At 39.6% G+C, this 18,640-nt stretch overlaps 1 protein-coding gene and 1 non-coding gene across 8 annotated transcripts in view; one reads left to right on the top strand and one right to left on the bottom strand.

Moving 5' to 3' along the window:
* TFDP2 (transcription factor Dp-2) overlaps window positions 1-18,640 on the bottom strand; it is a 189,761-nt gene that overhangs the window by 133,928 nt on the left and 37,193 nt on the right. For 3 of the 7 annotated variants that reach the window (XM_053600762.1, XM_053600766.1, XM_053600761.1), the window contains exons 1-3: window positions 13,494-13,612; window positions 956-1,067; window positions 195-261 (exon numbers count right to left, since the gene is read on the bottom strand). The exons of 1 other annotated variant lie outside the window; for it this stretch is intronic. Coding sequence is in view for 3 of the 6 variants with exons in the window: in XM_053600757.1 (XP_053456732.1) it covers window positions 195-261; window positions 13,494-13,508 (82 nt within the window). In the remaining 3 variants the exon portion in view is untranslated. Of the gene's footprint in view, window positions 1-194; window positions 262-955; window positions 1,068-13,493; window positions 13,618-18,640 lie in introns of those variants that run through there. 3 more of the 7 variants (XM_053600757.1, XM_053600756.1, XM_053600765.1) reach the window with 1 other exon arrangement.
* LOC128592981 (U7 small nuclear RNA) lies at window positions 16,297-16,360 on the top strand. Its single transcript, XR_008382177.1, has one exon. It is a non-coding gene; the product is annotated as a U7 small nuclear RNA (small nuclear RNA).

Below are 18,640 nucleotides of genomic sequence, written 5' to 3' on the forward strand. Positions count from 1 at the left end.
TTAGAGGTAACTGACTTAATACAAGTTATCCAGCATGGCACAGCACACTAATGTCATATAACTATTGTTATACATATGATATGCTAATGTCACTTAACTAATATTATACATAAAGGAATCCATGCAGCTTCGTATTTTACAAAAATACAATAAAATTAGCTTAACTCAGAAAATTTTTATTCAACAATCCTTACCTTTAGTTGGACTGAGATTTTGATCTATGAATTCTCTTATTTCTGCATTTGTGGAAGTCAAACCAACCTGAATAAGACAGTGTAAGAAGTTAAAAATAAGATTTAAGTATTATGTGATCACTTAATAAGCTATTTTATACCTTCTACCAGATGTCCATATCAAATATCTCATATAACCACATAAAATTAATTATATCAACCATTTTATTGTTACTAAAAATAAAATGTTGTCATATTGCTTGAAATGGGAAAAATATTAAATGTCTAGCTTAAGATAAAAATTAATGGGGCAGCACCTGTGACTCAGTGAGCAGGGCGCAGGCCCCATATACTGAGGGTGGTAGGTTCGAACCTGGCCCTGGAAAAACTGCAACAACAAAAAAAAAAATAGCTGGGCGTTGTGGCGGGCGCCTGTAGTCCCAGCTACTCGGGAGGCTGAAGCAAGAGAATTGCCTAAGCCCAACAGTTGGAGGTTGCTGAGAGCTGTGACGCCATGGCACTCTACCAAGGGCAACAAAGTGAGACTCTGTCTCTTTAAAAAAAGATAAAAATTAATGAAATACTATTTCGTATAAGCAGAACCAAGATCTACAGATTTTAGGCATGTTTTGTAATCAAGTGATGTGGCAGATATGAAGCTGCCAATAGATATTTCAAAATTTCCTCCTCACTGCTGCCTTACGTTTTCACTGTTCTTCACTACTATCTACAATGCATTCAATACGATGACAGGTAAAGAATCAAATAAAGACCATTAATACCACAATGCAGAAGTGAAGTGCATCGGCCTCAAGTCTGACTGCTTGGGTTCATGTTCTGGCTCATGAAGCCTAATAGGTGTGTGGCCTTGGTCAAGTCATGCAATTTCCTCATCTGCAAATTGGAGGGTGATACCAGTACTTACTAATTCAGGTTGTTATAAAATTTAAATGAGTTAATTCATATGAAGCCTATGGCACAGTACTTGGCACCTACTGCTCAATCTATGTTAACAATCACTACCTATTAATGTTACACTTGAGAGACTACCCAGAGCAAGTGTCTTTATAAATTCACCAGTGGATAATTTATGTCATTCAAGGTAATGGCCACTGTACTACTTGGCATCACAGAGCTGAATATAATAATATTATCAAACAGAATTTTAGAACTATATTATGAAGGCTAAAGGGAGAAAACCCTACATTTTTGAAAACTTGGCACAAAGCAAACATCCAATAAATGGCTCTGTTATTAATATTAAATTATTCCTTCAAGCACTGGAGATCCCTAATCTTGAAACATCACCAGTTTGTTACACTATGCAAACTTGTAACATTATGTGTTTGTAGTTTGTTACCTCAAACATTCTTTCAAGGGACTATCACACTGAAAGGATTTTTTTAACCACCTTTATTGAGATATCACTGATATATAAAAATTAGACATACAACTTGATGTGGGTTTTGGGGGGTTTTTTTGTTTGTTTGTTTTTTTGAGACAGAATTTTACAATGTCACCCTCGGTAGAGCCGTGGTGTCACAGCTCACAGCAACCTCCAACTCTTGGGCTTAAGCGATTCTCTTGCCTCAGCCTCCCAAGTAGCTGGGACTACAGGCACCCGCCACAATGCCCGGCTCCTTTTTGGTTGTAGTTGTCATTGTTGTTTGGCAGGCCTGGGCTGAATTCAATCCCTCAGCTCTGATGTATGTGGCTGGCGCCCTAGCCGCTGAGCTACAGGCACCGAGCCACAGCTTGATGTCTTAATGTACACATACACTGTGAAATAATCACCACAATCAAGCTGACACACTTGGTTAACACTGTGTGTATGAGTACGTGTATGTATGAAGATTCAATTTAAGATCTATCCTCTTGGTAAATTATAAGTATACATTATTTTTAACTATCCTTATAATGCTATATATCAGATTTTTGAAATTTTTTTTATTTGTTGAGATAGAGTCTTGCTGTGCCACCCAAGGTACAGTGCAGTGGTATCATCCTACCTCACTGCAGCCTCTAAGTCCTGGGCTCAAGCCATCCGCCCGCCTCAATCTCCAGAGTAGCTAGAACTACAAGTATGCACCACCATGGCTGGCTAATTTTTCTATTTTTAGTAGAGAAAAGGTCTTGTTCTTGCTGTGGCAGGCCTCAAATTCCAGAGCTCAAGCAATCCTCCTGCCTCAGCCTCCTAGATTATAGATGTGAGGCACTGTACCTGGCTCTGAAAAGATTTTTAAAGCACACAAAGTTTTATAACTTTCTATCTGTGTACTTGTCTTATCTTTTAAAATCACCAACTTTTTTTTTTTTTTTTGAGACAGAGTCTCACTATGTCGCCCTCAGTAGAATGTCATGGTGTCACTGCTCATAGCAACCTCCAACTCCTGGACTTAAATGGTTCTCTTGCCTCAGCCTCCCAAGTAGCTGGGACTACAAGTGCCCACCACAATGCCTGGCTACTTTTTTTTTGCAGTTGTCATTGTTTAGCAGGCCTAGACCAGGTTCAAACCCACCAGCCCCAGTGTATGGGGCCGGCGCCCTAGCTACTGAGCTACAGGCGCCAAGCCTCTTTTTTTTTTTTTTTTTGAGACGGAGCCTTAAGATTCACCCTCAGTAGAGTGCCATAACATCATAGCTCACAGCAACTTCAAACTCTTGGGCTTAGGCGATTCTCTTGCCTCAGCCTCCCAAGTATCTGGGACTACAGGTGCCCACCACAACACCTGGCTATTTTTTGTTGTTGTTGTTGCAGTTGCCAGTGTTGTTTTTTAGCTGGCCGGGGCCAGATTTAAACCTGCCAGCCGCAGTGTATGTGGCCGACACCCTACCAACTAAGCTACGGGCACCGCCCTAAAATCACCAACTTACCTTTAACATCATATATTCTTCATAAGCACTCATTTGATATTTCACAATTTCATGTTAGAGCTAATTATTTCATAATTTTGTAATTCAAATGCTTTAATAGCTTTTTTGTCAAAAGGTATGGTAGTAGAAACATTTCTACATATTCACATCAGACGGGCAGTTCTAATGCAAATCTGTGTCTGGCATCTAATAACATGAAATTTTTTTTTTTTTTTTTTTTTTGTAGAGACAGAGTCTCACTGTACCACCCTCGGTAGAGTGCCGTGGCCTCACACAGCTCACAGCAACCTCCAACTCCTGGGCTTAAGCGATTCTCTTGCCTCAGCCTCCCGAGTAGCTGGGACTACAGGCACCCGCCACAACGCCCAGCTATTTTTTGGTTGCAGTTCAGCCGGGGCCGGGTTTGAACCTGCCACCCTCGGCATATGGGGCCGGCACCTTACCGACTGAGCCACAGGCGCCGCCCATAACATGAAATTTTTATGACGGCAGCTGAGACTAAGACACTTATAAAATAGCTACTTAATTCTATGTAGATAATGGTGCAGATACTTAACTCTGTCTAGCATCTTAGAAACATTCGATTAGGAGTGAAGTTAACTCTTTGAAAAAAAAAATGTGCAACAAAAACCAGGTCATGGCTCTCCAGAGTTGTTCACAAATATCAATGTCAAATATTCAAGTTCCTGAACATTTGCTAAAGAGCTTACAGTAACATTATGTGTATGCCCTTTTTAAAATCTGCTATAAAAAGAAGAGAAACTTAAGGGGCGGCGCCTGTGGCTCAGTCTGTAAGGCGCCGGCCCCATATACCGAGGGTGGCGGGTTCAAACCCAGCCCCAGCTGAACTGCAACCAAAAAATAGCCGGACGTTGTGGTGGGCGCCTGTAGTCCCAGCTACTCGGGAGGCTGAGGCAGGAGAATTGCTTAAGCCCAGGAGTTGGAGGTTGCTGTGAGCTGTGTGAGGTCACGGCACTCTACCGAGGGCCATAAAGTGAGACTCTGTCTCTACAAAAAAAAAAAAAAAAGAAGAGAAACTTAAAACTTGTTGATGTTCTACTTTTAAAGGAAAGCAAAGAAGGCAAAGACAGCCTATAAAATATTCCATGCTTAATATGTGTATTATAGTAACTTCAAAAGGATAAGCTCATACTTTTTTGTTACTATACAGCAATAACGGCAGAAACCTCAACTAAAACCACATTTTCACAGTAGAGAGTTCAGTTTCTGAGTTACTGTTATGATTAAACACCTGCTCTTTTTTTTTTTTTTTTGAGACAGTCAAACTATGTCGCCCCCCACATAGTGCCATGGCATCATAGCTCATAGCACCCTCAAACTCTTGGGCTTAAGCTATTCTCTTGCCTCACCCTCCCAAATAGCTCGGATTAAAGGCCCACCACAGTGCCTGGCTATTTTTTTATTGTAGTTGCCATTGTTGTTTGACAGGCCAGGCCAGGTTCAAACTGGTCAGCCTCGGTGTATGTGGCTGGCACCCTACCCACTGAGCTATGGGCACTGAGCCTAAACACCTGCTCTTACTGTCCAATTTCTTCCGATTGAAACAGCAAACAAATTTAGAAACTTTTTTTTTGAGACAGAGTCTCCCTTTGTCACCCTCAGTTGAGTGCCATGGCATCACAGCTCACAGCAACCTCAAACTCCTAGGCTCAAGCAATTTCTATAGCCTCAGTCTCCTGAGTAGCTGGGACTACAGGTGCCCGCCACAACACCCAATTATTTTTAGAGACAGGGTCTCGTTCTTGCTCAAAGCTGGTCTCAAACCCATGAGCTCAGGCAATCCACCCACCTCAGCCTGCCAGAGTGTGAGGATTACAGGTGTGAGCCCAGCCTCAAATTTAGAAACTTTTTAAGCAGCTGTATACCTGCACCTTAATAACCAACAAGTTATAGCTCTAAAAAGAAAAATCAACTCTAGTTAACACTACATGCTAATTTTGCTCTCATAGATGTATGGAAGATGTTTGCATTTAAAGCTTATATAAATAGTGACCAAACATTAATGAAAATTTCAAAATATGTATTAATCTCTGCTATCATAAACACTTGTACTTTAAAGATTAAAAGAAAAACTACATTATGTGAGAGTAGAAAAAGTTGGCTAGGAAAAGCATTAAAAAGTATTTGCTGGGGGCGGTGCCTGTGGCTCAGTGAGTAGGGCACCGGCCCCATATACTGAGGGTGGTGGGTTTCAACCTGGCCCTGGGCCAAACTGCAACAAAAAATAGCTGGGCGCCTGTAGTCCCAGCTACTCAGGAGGCTGAGGCAAGAGAATCGCCTAAGCCCAAGAGCTGGAGGTTGCTGTGAGCTGTGATGCCATGGCATGCTACCAAGGGCAACATAGTGAGACTCTGTCTCCAAAAAAAAAAAAGAAACTTTGGGTGGCACCTGTGGCTCAAGGAGTAGCGTGATGGCCCCATATACTGGAGGTGGTGGGTTCAAACCTGTCCCCAGCCAAAAACTAAAAAAAAAAAAAAAAAATCTGCTACTCTTTCCTTATTCTACCTATTTAAAAAGGACCAGTCTTTCACCAAGAAGAGAAAAAAATGAATTCATATTAAACTTTTTGCCTAAACAAATCCTGAAAAAAGTCTTCTATGTGGGGTATTCATCTTTTCATCAATTTTTTTTTTTGCAGTTTTTGGTCGGGGCTGGGTTTAAACCCAGCCACCTCCGGCATATGGGGCCAGTGCCCTACCCTGTTGAGCCATAGGCGCTGCCCATCAATTTTTTTAAAAGTAAATTTTACTATGTAGATTTAAGATACACAAAATGATGTTATAAGATACATATGGACAGTAAAATGGTTACTAAAGTGGAACACTATCTGGTATTCTGATACTGTGTTGCATACTACAAGCAATCATTAAATGTCTATTGAATAAAAGTTCCTGAGACCAATTTTCAAGAATCAAATCATATTCTATAATACTGTAATTTTACTAACATTTAATACTTCTGACTGACCTAACATAATTGAACAAAAAATAGGATTCAGAGTGAAATGGTCTATGATAAAAACTAGGCTCTATCTTTCACAGGTCCGGAGATTTTGGATGAGTCACTACAAAACGGAGAGGAGAAAACATGCACACACACTCAAAAACCTCCTTGGATCAAATGATTATGCCTTAAGCTGTGATTATGTTTGTTAATAGCAAATCAATATTCAAACATGGGTTCTTATTCACATGGGGATGGCTTCCAACACTTCCACCCCAACACAATTTACAAAAGAGCATTTCAAAAGACCAATAAAGATAAAGAATGCTAGTCTATCCTAACTAGCAATCTGAGAAATGTAATAAATTGTATACCATTTTTTGTTGATTAGACTGGCAAAGAAAATAAAGAGAAATGGCATTCTCATATACCACTAGTAAACATGTATATAAATCTGTACAATTGCAGTTTAGCAACATTAGTCAAAATCTCTTTAAAAAACACACAACTAGGGCGGCGCCTGTGGCTCAGTCGGTGAGGCGCCGGCCCCATATACCGAGGGTGGCGGGTTCAAGCCCGGCCCCGGCCAAACTGCAACCAAAAAATAGCCGGGCGTTGTGGCGGGCGCCTGTAGTCCCAGCTGCTTGGGAGGCTGAGGCAAGAGAGTCGCTTAGGCCCGGGAGTTGGAGGTTGCTGTGAGCTGTGTGAGGCCACGGCACTCTACCGAGGGCCATAAAGTGAGACTCTGTCTCTACAAAAAAAAATAAAAATAAATAAAAAACACACAACTAACCTGGCTTATTGTACCCTCAATGAATCCCCAACAATAAAAAAAAAAAAAAAAAAAAAACACACAACTTAGGCTCAGTAATTTCTTAAGACTTTGCCTCACAGAAATAATATGATTAATGAGCAAAAATAAACAAAAATGTCCCCCCCCCAAGAAAATAATGTCCATTATTAGGAGGCTGTTATAATGTTTATATAATAGGTAACATAAAATAGTTACTTAAAATGATGTTACAGAGGTATCCAAAATAAGAAAAGACATTCATCGCAGAGATTAAAGCTAACTAGTAGGTTATAAAACAACGTGACCTGTTATTTGAAAAATGCAATATCTATATATTTTTGTTGCCATATATACACATTTATGTATATACCAGATGTCTTTTCAGGCAAAATTTTGCTATTTTTTTCCTTTTCTTTATATTCTCTAATTTTTCTATAGTAAGTATTATAGCTTATATATTTTTTAAAAGACTCACTGACAAGGCAAAAAATTATACTTCAAATTGCATTTGAAATTCTTCATCATATACTGGGTCAACTTACATCAGCATAAATCTATATTTTTGTTCTAGAATAGCACTGGATACTAGATACTATTTGATAACAATTTTACCCCCAGTTACAATGAATATCTTGTCACTCTTCATTTCTTCATTTTGCAAATGATCCATCCCATGTAGTTCTAGCAGGAAGTTAATCTTAGAAGCTCAACTGTGCTGTGGCTGCAGGAGCAGGCTCCTGACCCCAGGCCTGGCCACTAACTGTATCCCGTTTTATTCTCCACAGCGTCTAAGCACATGGGCCACGCAGGGTCAACCGAAGCTCCTCCATAGAGTCTGAAACACAAATACTAAAAAGGAAAAGTTCCCTCTTTTCTTCTGAGATAAGTACCATAAGGCCAACAAAGGCTATTATGCCACCATATAGAGTCAAAAGATGGAAAGAAGAGTCTAGACCCCCGACATCAGCATTTATTCCCCAAATCCAGAAGAGTTTGAAGCCAGTATTACAAGAATTTTCAGTTATGTGAGTCATCACATTCCAATTTTTGCCTGAAGTTGTTTTGAGTAGGGTTTCTATCACCTGCAACTGGTAAGAGGGCTTATTGAACACATCACTTTTTTATTTGGCTTGTCACAAAAAACTTCTCCTAAGAGAAATGCAAAATGAGAAACAGAAATTAAAAATGTAAATATTTGGATGTATGTTTAATAAGGCAATCTGTTCTATAACTCACTTCTCAGTAGCATGTAACACAATTATCACTCCCTCCTTGAAATAATTTCTACACTTGGCTACCAAATCGTCAGGGCAACATTTTTCTTCCCGTCTTTCTGGCCATTCTTTGAGTCCCCTTTGTCATTTTCCTTTCTTTACATCTTTATGTTGGAGACTCCCTGTGCTCAGGCCATGAGCCTCATATTTTCTATCTATGCGCTCACTATATAATGTCATGGTCCCAATGTTTTAAAATAATTTTAACATAAAATGACTCCAAAATTTCCACTTCCAGCCCCAAGGTTTCCTTTGGGCTCCAGAGCCACTTATCACACTACTCAGCCAATATCTCCACTTGAATGTTTCTAGGTTCAACTTTAAGATGCTCAAAACAGATTTTCTGAGTTGGTCACAAGTTCCTACACTTCCCTGAGGGTTCCTCTTCTCATTAAACAGCACAGCATTTACCCAGTTACACAAGCAAAATACTGAGAAAACTCCTTTAACTTCTTTCCTGTCCCTAAAATCCTAATTACTCAATAAATTCTGATGACTGTCCCTAAGCGATAATTAAGGAAAATTTGTATCTGCTTACAGCTACTAATGCATGTTAAAAGAAAGCTTCTGAATTATAACTCAAAACAAGAAAACAGATACTAGGCTGGGTGTGGTGGCTCACACCTGTAATCCTAGCACTCTAGGAGGCAAGTGGATTGCTTGAGCTCAGAAGTTTGAGACCAGCCTGAACAAAAGCAAGACCTCCATCTCTAAAAATAGCTGGCAGTTGTGGCAGGCACCTGTAGTCCCATCTACTTGAGAGGCTGAGGTAAGGTCACTTGAGCCCAAGAGTTTGAGGTTGTTGTGAGCTATGATGCCATGGCACTCTATCCTAGGGTGACAAATTATCCGTCAAAAAAAAAAAAAGAAAGAGTCAAGCGCAGTGGCTCACGTCTGTAATCCTAGCACTCTGGGAAGCCAAGGCAGGTGGATTGTTTGAGCTCACAGGTTGGAGACTAGGCTGAGCAAGAGTGAGACCCTGTCTCTAAAAATAGCCAGGCATTGTAGCGGGCACCTGTAGTCTCTGCTAAGCTACTTGGGAGGCTGAGGCAAGAGAATTGCTTAAGCCCAAGAGTTTGAAGTTGCTCTGCACTATGATGCCACGGCACTCTACCCAGGGCAACAAAGATGAGACTATATCTCAAAAAAGAAAAGAAAAGAAAAAGGAAAGAAAACAGATACTATAACAAAGATTTGTTTGGTTGTTAATGCTATTCTTCAGCCATATAATGGACAATATTTAGAACCTCTGTAAGTTGACCACCAACCAACTAGAACAAACTAGTCAACATAAGGAACTGCTATTGAGTATGTGTGATACATGTCTGGTCTATGAAAATCACATCAACTTAATAAGGAGGTGGTCAATGCAGGGAGATGGTCAACTATGGAGGTTCTATTGTATTTGTTTGCCCACAAGAAGCCCTTTATCATCTCTGCTCACAAACTGTGCTGGGCTCATAGCACCCATTTTTACATAGAACGATACTAGCTTCTCCTGTTTACAACTAACCAAACCCCTAGTGGTTTGGTTGAATTTGACTCAAGCTGTGCCAGAGATCATTTCCAAAGAGTTTGAAATCGGAGCTGACAGAGGCAGGCAGGATCTGTTAGGCTGCCTTCCTCCCTTCCTTCACACCTTGCTCTGAACAGGCTGGCTCCCTAACACGTCGATGGAGACGCTCAGTGAATGGGGCCACGTTCAACCACATTCAACCACACTGGGTTGGGAACTGAGGAAGACAATCTGCAGAGACAAGTGAAGCAGGTGCAGAGAAACAAGGAGACAGAGATGAGAAGTGGAAACCAAACAGTGCCAGTTTCTGGGCCTGTATGTTTCTGAGGTCTCACTAAATTCCTACTCTTGAATTCTTTGACATATCCTAGTATCTCTATAATAAATTCCCTTTTAGTTTAAATCCCAAAATTCTTCCATAACAATATGGGACTAGTAAAGCAGTTATAATTAATTATTTTGCTATATGTTATATTATTTATTTATTATTATTACTATTGAGAAAAGGTCTATGTTGTACTATTTATTTTATTTTTGGTTTTTTTTTTTTGAGACAGAGACTTGCTCTGCCACCTAGGCTGGAATTCAGTGTTGTGACAATAGCTCACTGGAGCCTTGAAATGCTGGGCTCAAGCAATCCTCCAACCTCAGCCTCCCAAGTAGACATGCATCACAATGCATGGTTAATTTTTTGTTTTTATTTTTATTTATTTATTTTTTTTCGTAGAGACAGAGTCTCACTGTACTGCCCTCGGATAGAGTGCCACGACGTTACACGGCTCACAGCAACCTCTAACTCTTGGGCTTACGCGATTCTCTTGCCTGAGCCTCCCAAGCAGCTGGGACTACAGGCACGCGCCACAACACCCGGCTATTTTTTTGTTGCAGTTTGGCCAGGGTTGGGCTCGAACCCACCACCCTCAGCATACGGGGCCAGCGCCCTACTCACTGAGCCACAGGCTTTTTATAGAGGCAGGCTTTTGCTATGTTACCCAGGGTGGTCTTAAACTCCTGGCCTAAAGTGATCCTTCTGCCTTGGCCTCCCAAAATACAAGGATTACAGGCACCACGCCCAGTCAATTTAATGGCATAATTTTTTGTTGTTATTCAAGTGGGAGAAGAGTTTGATAGCTATGCTAATGACTTATATTTATGAAAACACAACTAATAGTTTATATTTATGTACATTTGTAAGTATTATTTTATTGCACAATAAAACATTATACAGCATTAGTCAGCTTCATCAAAAAAAGGCAGGGGAAACTGTAGAGTGATCTGCACATAACAGAGTATCATTTTCAAATGTTGGCCCATCTGAATTAATAAAAAAGTTTCTGAGTTAACAATTAGCTAAACAGGCTTGGCACCTGTAGCTCAATGGTTAGGGAGCCAGCCACATACATGGGGGCTGGAGGGTTTGAACCCGGCCCTGCTAAACAACAATAACAACAACAACAACAAAATAGCTGGGCATTGTGGTAGGCACCTGTTGTCCCAGTTACTTGGGAGGCTCAGGCAAGAGAATTGCTTAAGCCCAAGAGTTTGAGGTTGCTGTGAACTGTGACACCACAGCACTCTACTCAGGGCAACAGTTTTGAGACTCTGTCTCAAAAAAAAAGAAATAATCAGGGCGGTGCCTGTGGCTCAGTGGGTAGGGTGCTGGCCCCATATACCGAGGGTGATGGGTTCAAACCCAGCCCCAGCCAAATTGCAACAAAAAAATAGCAGAGCATTGTGGCAGACACCTATAGCCCCAGCTACTAGGGAGGCTGAGGCAGGAGATTTGCCTAAGCCCAGGAGTTGGAAGTTGCTGTGAGCTGTGTGATGCCACAGCCCTCTACTGAGGGTGATAAAGTGAGACTCTGTCTCTACAAAAAAAAAAAAAAAAAAAAAAAAAAGCTGAATAAGGTTATTTCCTGTAGACATAATATTTGAGAGTGACACAATTTGCTGCAAAATTTATCGTAGAATTGATTGTTAAAGTCTGTTTTTCAACACTGTTATTCCTGTAGTTAAATTGGATTAAATGAATGCGATCCTTTTTACATGGGTGTACAAGCTTTCTTGGAGCCTCTGCAGTGTGGCTCCCATTTGAGGAAGGCAGAGACACCAGCTAGGCCTAAGGGCTCCTTTGGGTTTGAGGAGAACAGGCCTTGGAGATGGCATGGAAACACCCCCCTCACACAAGAGATCCATGAAACAGAGCTCAGAGATGGGGCTCAGGGAGCAGAGAGGGGTGAGACCTCCAGACTAGAGGCTAGAGTTATAAATGGCCAAGGTAATGGCAAAGGCTGGGGCATCATGAAGGGGAAGGAAGGAATCTGTATGACCTTGCCTAAAGGTAGAGTCAAAAAAAAAAAACAAGGAAGTTTGGTGATGCCCAAGACCAAACACAGCTATTCTTCCTAGATGGCCCATTGTGGAGCACTGGCTAGACTGAATGTATATCAGTCCAGACTCTTGTTTCCAAATGTAGCAACTCAAATCAAACTAGCTCAAGCAAGGATAGAATTTTTAGGCTTGTATAATGGCATATTTCTTCATCATAATTGGAAAAAATTCATTAATACAAGATGACAATAAAAACATAACTTGAAGGGAGGTAGATTCATAAATGATAGCCTTGGTGGCGCCTGTGGTTCAGTGGGTAGGGCACCAGCCCCATATACCAAGGGTGGCGGGTTTGAACCTGGCCCTCGCCAAACTGCAACAAAAAATAGCTGGGCACTGTGGCGGACACCTGTAGTCCCAGCTACTCGGGAGGCTGAGGCAAGAGAATCGCCTAAGCCCAGGAGTTGGAAGTTGCTGTCAGCTGTGACGCCACGGCACTCTACCAATGGCAATAAAGTGAGACTGTCTCTAAAAGAAAAAAAAATGACAGCCTTAAGCAGAGGAAAAAAATAATTGAATAATTTCTCTAAAACATCTAAAGCCTAATGTTTCTTTAGGACCATCTAATGGAACATAGCAAGCTTCTTCTGCACAATATCTGAGCATACACACTTTTCCTGAGTAAACACAAAAGAAAAAATTAAGCCAAAGAAAATAGTGATTTTTTTTTTTTTTTTGAGACAGAGCCTCAAGCTGTCACCCTGGGTAGAGTGCCATGACATCACAGCTCATAGCAACCTCCAATTCCTGGGCTCAAGCGATTCTCCTGCTTCCGCCTCCCAAGAAGCTGGGACTACCGGTGCCCACCACAACGCCCAGCTATTTTTTGGTTGCAGCCATCATTGTTGTTTGGCAGGCCCAGGCTGGATTCAAACCCACCAGCTCAGGTGTATGTGGATGACGCCTTAGCCACTTGAGCCACAGGCATCGAGCCTAAAGAAAATAGTGATTTACGGGTAGCGCCTGTGGCTCAGTGAGTAGGGAGCCGGCCCCATATACTGAGGTGGCGGGTTCAAACCCAGCCCCGGCTGAACTGCAACCAAAAAACAGCCGGGCGTTGTGGTGGGCACCTGTAGTCCCAGCTGCTCGGGAGGTTGAGGCAGGAGAATCACAAAAAAAAAAAGCCCAAGAGCTAGAGGTTGCTGTGAGTCCTGTGACATCATGGCACTTTACCAAGGGTGGTAAAAAAAAAGAAAATAGTGATTTACTCAATAAGGCCAAGTAACCTTCCAGCTAGTACCAAAATAAATTCATTACAGTACCCAAAAGAGACGGGGACACTTTCTGGAGATAGAATTTTGCAGCTGTTGAGAGGGATCAACGTGGTACAATTTACAAGAATGCTACCATGCCCATTAGAGTTCTATATTCAATACTCTACATAAGCAAAAACAATTATAAAATCCATGCCAGTAAATTAAATTTGTTTAACCAAAAGTTGAGAAAATATGCAGAAGTACAGCTCACTTTAAAAAAAACTTAGATTAAAAAACTTTACAAATACTTACATTTTTTGTCGTCATGTCAAACTGTATTCTATTTAAAATTCTGTAAAGCCATTAAAAAAACTAATAAAAAACAAAAGCAAAAACAAAAAATACTTCGTCTTCAATAATTCTTTAAAAGAACATCCTGTTGAAGGGAAAAAAAGGAAATAGTAATGTAATAATAATAATAGGCAAATTTTATATCATACTTACTATTTAACGTGCACAGCTTTCTAAGTGAATCGTCTAAATTAATCCTCAGAACAAAACCGTAAGATATGTACCAATTTAATCTCCATTTTCCAGATAAAAACTGAGGTGTAGAGAAGTTAAGTAATTTAGCCAGGTCAACTCAGCTCACAAGTGATGGAGCCTAGGCTTTGAAATAGTATTAAACTATGTTGCTTTAGGTAATGCACTTGAAAGAAACAAGAGAAATGCCTGGTTCCAAGGCAGGGCAGCAAATGTAGCACAAAGATAAACCTAGAATATCTTACTGCTGCTAACATAAGGAAAGGCTCGAAAAATTACATGTCAAAAGGACACAGGAGCCATCTCAAAGGGCCTACAACTGGAAGTGGACAATTTGGGACACTGACCACTGAATTATGACAGTAACTATTTGACTCATTGACTAAAATAATAATCCAGGATTATCGGAGATAATGGGGGAGCAGGGAAAGTAGTACTTTGCCACAGAACGCCAACTAATAAATATAAATGAATGATACAGTTAGTAAAACCTCCATTTTGTAATCATCATAATAACTGATAAGGAAGGAATCTTTTTTTTTTTTTTTTTTTTGTAGAGACAGAGTCTCACTTTATGGCCCTCAGTAGAGTGCCGTGGCCTCACCCAGCTCACAGCAACCTCCAACTCCTGGGCTTAAGCGATTCTCTTGCCTCAGCCTCCCGAGTAGCTGGGACTACAGGCGCCCACCACAACGCCCGGCTAGGAAGGAATCTTTAATGGCAAAACTAGTCAGTGAAAGTGTGGTGAAAAACAGGATATTTCCAGTCTTAAAATCCCCACAAAATACACATTAATTCAAATTTTCCAGTGAAGAAACCTAGCACATATCACTGTAGTCAAGTGCTCGGTGTTACCAAGTGATTCATAATAAAGGGGCAAACCAACGTTATGAGTCTCTTCAAGGGCACTGAGATGGAGACAGTATCACTTTTGAGGTATTTTTGCCCAAAATGCAAAATCTAAAATAATCATGAAGAAAGAGAAATCCAAATTGAAAGACATTCTACAAAATAATGGCCTGGCTTCTTCAACCATTAGTGTCATGAAAGGCAAAGGAAGACTGAGAAATATTCCAGATTTTAAAAGACTAAAAACACATAAAACTAAATCAATGCATGGTACTAGTCTGAACATTGGACCAGAAAAAAAATAATTGCTGTGAAGATCATTACTGGGCTAAAGTACACAGACTGGGTAATAGTATTGCTTCAATATTACATTTCCTGAATTTGATCAATGAACTGTGGGGTTTTCTATAGGTCAAGTGTCCTTTTTCCTAGAAAAAAATATTTAGGAGAAGAAGGGTGTGATCACAGCAATCTATTCTCAACTCATAAAATAAGTACATGCTCTGAATATACAGAGAAAGTGATAACAGTAAAGCATATTACGGCTGTCCCCAAAACTGCCTCCCAGCAAAAAAAAAATAAATAATAAAGCATATCTGGCAAAATGTTAACAAGTGGTGAATCTGGCTAAAGGGTATGTGGGAGTTCTTTGCCCCATTTTTGCAATATTTCTCATTATAGATATACTGAATGTTTCAGAATTACATTAAGAGTAAATTATACACAATTTGTTAAAGTGAAGACCTTCATATCAGCCACATCGATGTGCCAAATGCCCTCCAATTTATATATAAAGCCCCTAAATACTCTTAAAGACAAAAAAGTTCAACTTTAAACATTTTATGATTACCTTGTAACCTACTGAAAAACAGCTATAACAAAAAACAGATGAAATCTTTTCCATCCAAAGTATGCTTTGAACTTGTTAAATTTTAGAAACCTTTTCTGTATCTACGGCAGATAACCATTGCCTACCCACCATCATTTTCCTCTTCCTCCTTAGAAGTTGAAAATGGCAATGTACCCAACTAAAGATACTACATTGTCAGCCTTTCTCCCAAATCATACAACAGATAAGGGATTCTGGTCAATGAAATATAAGCAGATGTCATGGGAGGGAGCTGCCAGATTCAGCTAGTAGGTGTCCTTTCTTCTCTTCTCCCTATTTTTTGTGCCTATAGGGTGGTTGCAATGGTCAGACCTGCCTGTCTCTGTGCAACTGCTTCATTTCCGTATTTAGTATTCAATATGACACTGTATTTGCTAAAGGCTCAAAGCTATTTGAGGAGCTCTGTGGTATTCACGCAAGAAGAAATTAACAGTGTTACTTACTATTTTAGCATAAAAATACTGCTTAGCCACATTAATAAGCTTGACAGAACAAAGTGCAATTTTGCTCAGTATTCTCTTTGTATCTCCTCACCAGACCTTACAACAAACTGGAATCTTTTTTTTTTTTTTTTTTGGTTTTTGGCCAGGGCTAGGTTTGAACCCGCCACCTCTGGCATATGGGACCGGCGCCCTACTCCTTGAGCCACAGGCACCGCCCAACAAACTGGAATCTTTAAATGTTACCTAAATAATACATGTTTGGGCAGGATGCAGACTCACGTATGTAATCCTGGCACTTTGGGAGACAGTGGCATGATCACCTAAGGCAGAAATTTAAGACCAGCCTACACGACATACTAAGAACTCACTTCTACAAAAAGTTTTAAAAACTTAGCATTACAACTCTTTTAGAATTTGTCTAGCAGATTTTCTGGTCCTCACCAGAAGACTTCCCCCAAAAAATTTAAAAATAAAACATAAAAAGAACTTGGCTGGGCATGGCAGCCCCCACCTATAGTCCCAGCTACTTAGGCTAAGGCAGAAGGATCACTTGAGCCCAAGAGTTCCAGACTGCAATTGTCACTACATTCCAGCCTGGACAACAGAATGAGACCCTTCCCCCTACCCCCCACACACTATTTAAATAATAAATGTTTGGAATGGAGCCAAAATACACCAATTCTTGAGCAAATTTACCTTACCCACTCTGTGCCTCAATTTCTTCAATTGCAAAGTAGTAACAGTACAGTCTACTTAATTAAATGACTTAACACATGTAAAATTACTAGGACAATGGCTAGCTCACAGTAAGCACTCCATGTTAGAGCAAAAAAATCGGTTCACTGGTCTCTCATGACAAATTGAGGCTTCCTCCTCCAAAATAAATAATACATAATTCACACATAGTATTAATAGAAGTGAAAAATATTGCAATATAAATCCAATTTTAGAACAGAAAAAAAATGTTTAATTATAGTTAAGAAAAACTCTTCTAAAATTAAGAATAGGCAGTAAATTCATTCATTCATCCATTATTCATCCAGCAAATACTGAACAGCCACTCTGTGCAAGGCGCTAATGCAGCACTGGAGACAGCCTGGCAAATGAGGCTGTAATCACTAAGCCTTCCAATGTAATTATAATGAAATGAAATGGAATTAAGGCAAACAAAACAAATGGAATTGTGATTGAGACTTCATTCAATTAAAAGTTTGCTATCTTGACTTTGAATGATACTTTATACCCTTTTAATTAAAAAAGATACATTTCTTAAGTATTAATATTTTTCAAGTTTTTGTCTTTGACATTGTATTTAACCTAAAAAATATTTGCATTACATGACTTGAACCTTCAAAAGTGTCTAGAAAGTCAATTAACTGGCACCAAATGTTGCAAGAGGCTGCCATCTCTGGCAGTGCTAGTAATCCTCAGAGCTGAGCCAGTCATGTGCACTGAGGCATTATGTTTTATCCAGACTCAACAACTGCACACTTTTTCCTGCCACCAAACTTCTGGTAGTAAAAAAAATAAGTTGGATTTCTTCTTCCAGCTTCATGAACACATTATGTCAAGCTCAAAAAGTCAATCTTTTGACCTCACCATCTGCCATGAACCCTTGTCAGTTTCAGACAATGAAAACTCCCACAGATGGTCTCAAAATGCAAGTTCTTTTCCAGCCCAATTATAATTTAGCTGCTCTGGCCACAAAGCCTTTTTAAATGGTATATTAATCAAAATGTACGGAAGAAAACAAAAACAATCACGGATACATTTGTAGAATCAAGCAGTAGCATAACTTGAATCAGGGTTTATAGATTTTCTAACCCCACCATAAAAGACGCTACTAAAAATTAAATTGTACAAAAGGTAGCAAATTTAAATGGCAGATATTACTAATTTTAAGTACATGCTCATGAATCAATGGTTAGAAAATCCACAAAACAATAAAGTAAGAAATAAATATCAACCATAACCCCACCTGTCAGAGGCAACTACAATAACTTTTTGGCATTTCCTTCAGTATTCTCTCTGCACTCAAACTTTTGGTATGTGGTATTAATTAGAAGCTTTATTTCATAAAAAGAGATAGTAACTTTTTCCTAGGTGTTCAGCATATCTACCCACTTTTTGAAGTGCTTCACAATTCTACCAGGTAAATACTATTACCATTCTCATGTTACAGATGAAAAAAATAGTTTATAGTATAGAGTTGAAGTATTACAATTCCCTAGTAGTAATACTTACGTAACCAACTGCATAAATGGAATTGCCAGGATCTCACACTGAAAAAATGTTCTTAACTGTTACAAAATATACTTTACCAGATATATATTACTTGACATACAATAAGTATATCCTCAAAATATTATCACAAAACTCTGTATGTCATATATTAATCACAGCCTATATGAAATTTTAAAGGATTCTTTTGGTATAGTAAGTTATCTTTTTCCCTAGATTTATTGTAACAATAAATATATATGTATGTATGTGCAAAATTTACTATCTCAAAAGAATCCTTCTATGTGACATACAAGGTTTCCCCATTTTTAATTTAAAAAAAATTTTCAGTACTACAATGAAATTTTCTTTATTTTTTGGGTAGATAGTGTGAAAGTTGATCATATGAATTGGGTCATTCTTGTCATACCCAACTATAACAGAGTTTAGAAGTCAGGGCGCCAGCCCAATACGCCGGAGGTGATGGGTCCAAACCCAGTCCTGGCCAAAAACTG

Source organism: Nycticebus coucang, chromosome 8 (genome assembly GCF_027406575.1).
Source record: "Nycticebus coucang isolate mNycCou1 chromosome 8, mNycCou1.pri, whole genome shotgun sequence".
NCBI classification, from domain to species: domain Eukaryota; kingdom Metazoa; phylum Chordata; class Mammalia; order Primates; family Lorisidae; genus Nycticebus; species Nycticebus coucang.